Source organism: Pteropus vampyrus, unplaced genomic scaffold (assembly GCF_000151845.1).
Source record: "Pteropus vampyrus isolate Shadow unplaced genomic scaffold, Pvam_2.0 Scaffold167, whole genome shotgun sequence".
NCBI lineage: Eukaryota > Metazoa > Chordata > Mammalia > Chiroptera > Pteropodidae > Pteropus > Pteropus vampyrus.
In genome coordinates this window covers 644,006-652,937 of record NW_011888948.1, presented here as the reverse complement: position 1 = coordinate 652,937, position 8,932 = coordinate 644,006, and the positions used below count along the sequence as shown (strand labels likewise).

General features: G+C 40.1%; 1 protein-coding gene across 11 annotated transcripts in view; it reads right to left on the bottom strand.

Annotated features, from left to right (window-relative positions):
• Positions 1-8,932, bottom strand: part of LOC105298868 (histone-lysine N-methyltransferase SETDB2) — a 102,847-nt gene that overhangs the window by 21,753 nt on the left and 72,162 nt on the right. For 9 of the 11 annotated variants that reach the window (XM_023536696.1, XM_023536697.1, XM_023536694.1 and 6 more), the window contains 2 exons: positions 4,195-4,302; positions 22-158 (listed from right to left, as the gene is read on the bottom strand). In XM_023536696.1, coding sequence (XP_023392464.1) covers positions 4,224-4,302 — 79 coding nt within the window. In that variant the 3' untranslated portion in view covers positions 22-158; positions 4,195-4,223. Of the gene's footprint in view, positions 1-21; positions 159-4,194; positions 4,303-8,932 lie in introns of those variants that run through there. The other 2 variants (XR_002782819.1, XM_023536702.1) reach the window with 1 other exon arrangement.

The window sequence follows — 8,932 nt, the reverse complement described above, 5'->3', positions numbered from 1 at the left end:
ATGGCTTTAAAACTGTTTATTAAATACTTATAAATTCCTTCAGATCCACTCTGTAGAACTGCACGGTCATTCTTGGCACAGAAAAAGTGGTAATTCTTGTTACAGGATTTTTCATCGCATCCCACAGTGGCTCCTCCTTTACGACAATATGTGCATTTCTGCAGAAGAACAGATTTTGCTGAGTAAGCACAAGTTTTTCATAATCTTTGTTAAAATTTAAAAGTTAAACATGTTATTAAATATTATTTTTAAGTTGGCAGTCCTAATGTCCTCAGCTACAAACATCAGGTACTTACATTTGGCCTCTCAGCTAACTAGAATGCTTATCATGGATTGTTTTGTAATGATTTGATTAAAAGCAGAAAACTCTTTTAAAAAATTTTTTTTAATCTTCTCTCTTTTTAAAAGAGATCTCAAAATTGCCCAGCTCTAGGCATGGGGTTCTGTTAGGGACATCGAGCCTGTGGCAAGGGCAACTCAGCTGTGCCACTAAGAGCTATGTCATCTCTAGTTTGCAGATGACAATGCCTTGTGCAAGGGGAGCACAAACTGAATACTATTTTAAGACACTATTCTGGCTGCTGTGTAGAGAATGGGCTGGGGAAGGGATGGGCAGGAGAGAGCAGGACAACTATCAGTGGTGTCCAGCAACTGTCCAGTGAGGGAGACCAGCAACTTCTCTATGATGGATCAGTGATACACAAGAAGTGAAGGACACCCAGTCTGTAGTGTGGCACTGATGGCCTTGATGCTGGGCTGGGAGGTTGGTGAGTAGATGATGATGATAGATGATGTGCTGTTTACTGAGGCAAGGAGTGAATAGGTTTCGAGGGAGTGTATATACATGTTTGTAGGGATTAGAACTGTGTTCTTTTTTGGCCATTTTAACATGAGATGCTATTAGATATCCGTGTTGATACGTCAGGTTGGTCGTCGGGGCTGGGGATAAGGCAGGACAGTTAGCCTAGGGAAATTTCCCTTCCCCTCCTGGATGCAGCTCTGGAATTTTTCCTTAGTCCCTTACTCAACACTCTCCTTGTTTGGATTCCAAGTCAGCATGAGACTCCAGCATGAGAAACAAGCCAAGGCCACGAAACATGAGACAGGAGACAGGATAGAAGGCCCAAGGTTACACCATCCCCTCCAGGTGGCATGAGAAACAAGCCAAGAACGGGAGGCAGGATGGTTAGATTGGAACACTGCACCCCCACCCCCTTCCCTGATAAGGCTCCAGAGTCTTTCCCTTGTCCTTTGTTCAGCTTTGGCTAATCATAATATCATTGTAATGTCGCCTACATTGCAAGTACCATGTCTCTACCCACCATCCCCAAAAAACAAAGCCTGTGATCCAGACAGTTCAGGGCTACTTGCTCTCAGAGTTGCCTGCACTTTTCTCTTAAGTGTGTACTTTCACTTTAATAAAACTTGTGCTTTCCTGCTTGCTGTTTGTTGTGTCCTTGAATTCTTTCTTGTGGCATAAGACAAGAAGCTCTGGGTGGATTCTCCCCACATCAAGCTTTCCAGCAGGAGAGATATAGAGTCACTGGCATAAATATATTAAAGCCATGAGAACTGGATGGGGTCATGCAGGAAGGCTGTTCAGATTGAGGAAGGAGCCCAGGACAGAACACTGGGCACTCCAAACTTTAGAGGTTGAGCAGAGGGGGAAAAACAGCTAAGGCACCTGGGAAGCAGCAGCCAGAAGGTAAGAGATAAGCTAAGAGAGTGCGTCCAGGAAGTCAAAGAAGAAAGTGTGATTCAAGACGCAGGGCACCAACAACGGCGATGAATACTGCTAAAAGGTCAACTAAGGACAGAAGAATGACATTGTAATTTACCAGTATTTATGTATATAATGGAGAGATTTTTTAAAGATGACATGATCAATTGATCATGTTACATGCTAGAGGGAATAATCTAATAGAAAGGGGGAAACACTGATGTGAAGAGGATGGAGGGAAACGCAGGGACCTAGTCCTTAAGAAGGGGAGGGGGCTGGCTCGAAAGTCCAGGAGGACGGTTAGCTTTGACAGGAGGAAGGCTGGCAGTGGGACAGGGGTGGGTGGGTGGTGGTTTGAATAGTAGGAGCTCCTATCTAATGGCTTCTATTTTCTCAGTAAAAATAAGGCAAAGAAATGTACAGCACTAAGAATCAACTGTAATGTAAACTGAGCCTTGGGTGTCAATGTGGGTTCATTACTTTGTACTGAATGTACCCTCTGGTGGGGATGTTAATGGTGGAGAGACTGTGCGTGTGTGGGGGTGGGGGACATATGGGAGATCTCTGTACCTTCCCCTCCATTTTTCTGTGAACCTAAAACTGCTCTAAAAAATAAAGTCTATTTTTAAAAAATCAGGTGTAGTCATTAATTTGGCGATAGGAAGCTGAAGTGGGGAGAAGTTTTAAAGAGAGATGAGAGCACATGAAACAGTGAATGTGGAGGGTGGAGGGTGAAGTATTGAGGGTCCATCTGAGGTGTGTGGCCATGAATCTAAGGTTAGTCAACACATTTTTGGGGTTTTCTCCAGTCGTTCCCAACTGTTCACATGTGGGTGCTACTCAGCTTATGCAGACAGCACACAGATGTGTTTCATGAGAGCTAGGGTTTTGCTAGGTTGGTAAGGGAGTGGTGGTGTGGGCAGTAGGCAGAGGGAGTCCAGGGCGTTTGGAGGAGAGTGACGCAACGCTAGACCATGGGACCAGGTGGCGCCTCTAACTGTAAAGGGGTCGTTAGAGAACTGCGGGAGCCGGGCGAGCTGGGAGGCTGGGGGAGGCCTGAAGAGAAATAATGTTCAGCCTCTCTAGTGGTCGGCAAGACAAAACCTTCTTTTGACTGGCAAAAATTAATAAGTTTGTGATACTCATTTAAGTCAAGAACTAGGAAAAGTGCTCTTCATCCACCATGTATAGAAGTATAAGGTGGTACAACCTTTCTGGGGGAGAGTTTGTGGCATGTTTCAAAAATTTTAAAGGGAATTCTCTTTGATTCAGCCATTCCCTTTCTGGAAAATATGCTCTACGGCAACACTCAAACAAGTACACAAGGATTTTGTACAAAGATGTTTACTGTGGCATTAATGGTTAAAGAGAAAAACCGGAATCAACCCATTATCCAACAACAGGGAATGGTTTCATGCCTTCCGGCACAGCCTATGGAATTCCATGAAGACAATAAAGAGAATGGAGAGCCATAGGCTACAGCTACGAGCCATGTCATTCTTGCCTCCCACACTTTGGCACAGGAATTCCCCCTCCTTCACCTTCACTTTCACCCAACTAGGAAGGATTCCTGAGCCCCAACTGTGATGAGGTGCCTGCTCCCTGAGTGCCCTGTGCGGACCCCTCTCAGAACACATCAGGCTGTGCAGAAACTGCCCACATACATGCTGCCGACTTGTAAGGGCTAAATAAATGTTTGTCTCAGATCATGAACCTTACTGTGGTGCTGGTCCAGGCTCTGGGTACTTGTATTTGCTGTGCCGCTTGTTAAGCCATGAAGGGCCTTTCATAGAGGAAGTCTAGTAATGGACCCACTAGGGTAACAGGTTAGCAATCTCCCTTCCCGGGCGGGGGGGGGGGGGGGGGGGGGGGGGGGGGGGAGGGGGTGACCCCAGCTCCAAGTGGGGTGCTGAATAGTTAGTCACCTCTAGAAATTAAACAGAAAGAGGGGTATGCCCTAATTAGACTCTCTGAAGGCCTCTTATTCCATGCTTGGGATGAACTTTCTCCTTCCATAGACAGGAACAAGAAAGCCTGACACTTCAGTTGCTGCCTGCAGCCACTCTGTGACCATAAGGGACCAAGTGATTTTGTGGACAGGAAGGCGGAGAGGATGATGGGCCTTTGATGACAACATTGAGCCAGTGAATTAACCAACCCTGAAGACAGTTTTTCCTCTCGCTAAGTGAGAAAATAAGCACCTTTTTTATTAAAACCAGTTTGAGCTGGGTTCCTTCTACTTAGCCAAAACCATTCTAATTCATATCTACTTTGCTGATGAAGAGTGTTATAGTTTATTTTAAAATATTAAATGTTCAGTCAAATAAGAATCTCCAATACAGGTCCTATTTCCTTCAGCTTTTCAAGACACATCTCTATGCCTAGTTTATTATTCAAATAGACTTTCTTTTGAAAGCTGCCCCTCCCCAGGATCTGCTTGTCTTATATGAGTAGTAAAAATCATTTATACTCACCAACCTCCTTCCTCTATTGATTTCTTTCTTTACTGCTTCCACATCAAAATTTCTATCATGATTACATGGATCTTGATCCTCACATTCCACAAGTGCTGAAGAATACAGCTGCAGATGGAGAAAAGAAAAAGCTCAGAGTATGCAAGAAGTAACGCTGAAAGTTTAGAGTCAGAAAATGTACTAAAAAGTACAGGAGTGGAAGATGAGTTGGGGATAGAACAATGACCACCTTTTGAAGTGTGTGAGCAGATCACATGATACTCTTTTCTTTGGAAGTGGCCCCAATCCCCAGGCATGTTTTCTACTATACAACCTTGACCCCCAATGGCTAACTGGACCTGTCTGGGGCCTTGAACCCAAGCCGGGCCAATCGGATTCCCTATCCTAGGAAAGTGGAACAGACTCTGAGCCACATGTCAGAGCCAGCCAGTCTGCAGAGAAGGAAAAAAACGAGGGCTAGAGAGGACATCCTGGGTTCCTGATAGCTTTCCAGGTCCTGTTTCTTAGACCTACCTGCATGCCTGCCTTCAGGAGCCATGAAATACCTCTGCAACCTTATTACAATGCCTCTTTTATTTCTTTGTGTTACTTGAAACCAAAAGAATTCAATCTACTTCTGAATTAAAGATCAACATTATGCTCATATACTCAAATAACAAGGGCATGAAAAACATAAAATGTTTATGACATGGGCATAAAAGGAAAGATTTCTTATAAAAAGCAGAAACTATAAAGAAAAAAATTAACAAGTTAGAGTTCCTCAAAATTAAAACGTTTCACTCTCTGGAAGACATTGTTTAGAAAACAAAAAGGTAAGCCAGAGATTGGGAAAAAATATTAGCAATATGTATATCTGAATATAGGAAATATACATTTCTGTATTGTACCCAGATTATAGAAAAAGCTCTTACAACTTATCCATGATAAGACAAACAATTCAATTAAAAATGGGCAAAATATTTGGATACTTCATAGAAAGAGACTTACAAATGTTGAATAAGCACATGAAAAGATTTTAAATATCATTAGTGCTCAAGCAAATTAAAACCACAGTAAGACACCAATATATATTCACTAAACTGGCTAAAATGAAAAAGACTGAAAATACCAAGTGTCAAAGAAGATACGTAACAAATGAAACTCTTACACATTGTTTGTAGAAGTGTAAAATTAAGCAATTGCTTTTAAAGTTAAACATACTTTATGACCCAGCATTCCTCTTCTAGATATTAACTCAAGAGAAATAAAAGCACTTGTCCACACAAAGACCCATATACATATGTTCATAGCAGATTTATCCTAATGTTCCCAAACTGGAAATAAGACATATGTTTATCAACAGGTGAATGGATAAGCAAATTGTTATATATCCACACAATGTAATACTATGCAGAAATAAAAAGGAACAAAATGAAGATACATGCAACGACATGAAAGAATCTGTACTAAGCAAATACTTCACTGAGCAAAAGAAGCCAGAAACAAAAGAATACATACTGTGGGATTCCTTTCATGTGAGATTCAAGAAAAGACCAGATCAATCTACAGGGACTAGGGGTAGGGAGCATGTGATTCTAAGGAGCCATGAGAGAACTCTCTGGGGTAATGAAAATGTTCTCTATCTTGATGGTTGTGGTGGTTAATTGGTAAACACATGTCTTAAAACTCTCCAAACTATATACTTGAAATAGGTGCATTTTGTTTTATATAAATTATACTAATAAAGTTAACTAAAAATCGTAGCAAATTAACATTAACAGTATTTTAGAATAAAACATCATGACCAAATAGTGTTACTCTAAGAATGGTTTAACAGTAGAAAATAAATAAGCATGTTAACATATTACTAGCAGACTAAAAGGAGAATATTTCAGACATAAAAACTAAATGCAATCCATGAACTAGAACCTTTTGTTATAAAGAAAGTTATTAGGACAATTGATGAAATCTGAGCAGTTTGAGGATTAGGTGGTGGCAATCTATTAATGCTAATTTCCTGATTTTGATAGTAATATTGTGATTATGTGAAAGAATGTCCTTGTTTGTAGGAAATATACACTAAAGTATTGGAGAAAGATAACACATGATGTCTCAATTAATTTCAAATGATTCCAACACAAAAAATTCTTTATACTGTATGTGCAACTTTTCTGTAAGTTTGAGATTTTAAAAAATCATCAAATTGTACAGATAAAAAAAAAATATAAACCATCCAGCATTGTGCATGGCCAGAGAGAGGGAAAGAACCCAGAAGATCATTACAAGAGATACAGAAAAAAAGCATTTCATAATATTCAATACTGTAACTTTTAGCTAACTAGAAATAAAAGGAAACATCCTAATTTGAATAAAATGAAGTATTAAAAACCTAAAGTATACACAAATTTAATGATAAGACTTTAGGAGCATCCCATTAATATAAGAAATAAGACAAGGCTCCCTACTTTAAAAGTTTCTAAAAATAAATAAATGCTTCTAATCACTTTTATAATAGACTGTTCTACAAAAATGCAATAAAACAGGATAGAGAAAGGAAGAGGCCCAAAAACTAAAAGGAAAAAAATAATAAAATTGCCTTTATTTACAGATGAGGATTGCCCAAATAAAATATCCAGGTGAATCTAGAGACTTTTAGAACTTATAGGAGTTTGGCAAGATTGTTGTATAAGATCAATCAATAAAAACCAATAGCATTTGTATATAAGAATAATAGCTCATTTTTAAAAAGGTATTAGGAAAAAGTGACAAAACAAAATAAAAAAGCAAACCCCAAAATAGCCTAACCTAAAGCTCTACATCTCTATATTATTACTGAAAAATTTATGAAATTCATCAAAGAAAACTTGAATAATTGGAGAGACAGACCTTGTTAATGGATAGGAAAATTCGTATATCATAAAGGTATCTATTTTTTCCCAAACCAATCTATATATTCAATAGGTTACAGATAAAATTCTAATAGGAATTTTTGTGAAGCCTGATAAGCTGAAGCTGATCCGAAAATTAGAAGCACCAAAAAAGCTGCCAAGGCTTATAAAATAATAGCAATTAAGAAAGTGTTGTACCAGTTCAGTGATAGACAAAGTGACCAATGGAACAGAATAGAGAACCAGAAATACATCTGTATGCATATGACATAGTATATTGTTAGCCCACTGGATATGCACAAGGGTTCTAGAATTAGAAAGCCTGGGTGAGAATTCTGTGACCTTGGGCAAATGACTTAACATCTCTGTGCCTCAGTGGTTTCATCTTTGGGCATAATTACAATATCTAATTCTCAGAGCCATTGTGAGGATTAGTAGTTAATATGGGTTAAGATCCCAGAACATTACCTTATATCTAGTGAACACTGAATAATAATAATAGTTATAATCATTATCACTACAAATCAGTGAGGAAAAGATAGATTATTCAATAAATAGTGCAGGGGAAAGTGATTAATCATATAAAAATAAAAGTATATACCATTTTATATGGTAGTCTAAATAAATTCCAGTTGGATTAAGAGGCTATATGAGAACAGCCAAATTTAAAAACTTTTGGAAAAAAAGACAGAACCTTAGTACAGAAAAGGATTTCTCAGGAGAAAAAAAATCCCACAAAATAATAAAGGAAAATAAGGTGAATGTAACTACATTATAAGCTTCTGTCTGATAGAAAAACACCATAAATAAAATTAAAAGCTAACATATATGGGCAACCAAAATGGCACAGATGATAGAGGCTCTGTTTATCCCTCTGGCAACCAAATCAAAGTTGTGAAGGAAACAAGGAGCAGCAGCAAGGAAAAATCGCCTGGGATCTTGATGAACAAGCCATACAACTAGGGAGAAATCCAAGAAAGCACTCTGCAACAGCAGAAGGTAGGACGGGGTGAGGATGTGGGGTGACTTGGTCTCCAGTGGCTGATGAGACAGAGGCTGCGGCAGCGGCAGATGCCTCTTAAAGAGGCCTCGTCCATGAGCGGATTTTCGCAGTGATGGACCTGCTCACTCTGAGTACCAGTGCTGATTCCACTGCACACAGGGGGCACCAGAGACTTACAGGGAGACATTGTTGGAGTGAGGGCCGAGGTGAGACTTGTTCTGTACAGAAATGCTGGCGGTATCTAGTGTTCTCTGTTGAGCCCTCCCCGCTCCTAGTGCGAGGACATAGTGCCACCTTTGCCATGAGATCATCAGACTGGATAACAGAGGTCGCTCTGTTTCAGGTCCCTGAAACCCCGCCTCCCCCAACTTGTGGACCCACCCAAGCCACATCCAGGTATATCTTTAGAGAGTCAGGTGCTCCTTGCTGAGCAGCGCCTAGACTCACACTGGAGGCAGCTGGCCTCGGTTTCTGGTGTGGCCTTTTGAGGCAACTATAAGCACAGCATCTGTGGGTTGCTTGCTGAATCTTAACAGGTGGCCCTGGAGGGCCACAGGCTTGAGCTAAATTTGTCCTATAGCTGAGCCCCACTTAGGATTGTGCTACTGGACACCTACTTCACAAATCCACACTAATAAGACCAGGAGACTTAGGAGCTTTGCTTAGTACATAGAAACAGACATGGAAAAGCAGCCAAAATGGGAAGACAAAGAAACAAACCATATGAGAGAACAGAACAGAGATCCAGATATAATGGAGACAAGTAATCTAATAGATGCAGAGTTCAAAACACTGGTTATAAAGATGCTCAATGAACTTTTGGTTAAATTCAGTGAGAACTTCAACAAAGAGATAAAAAACATAAAAA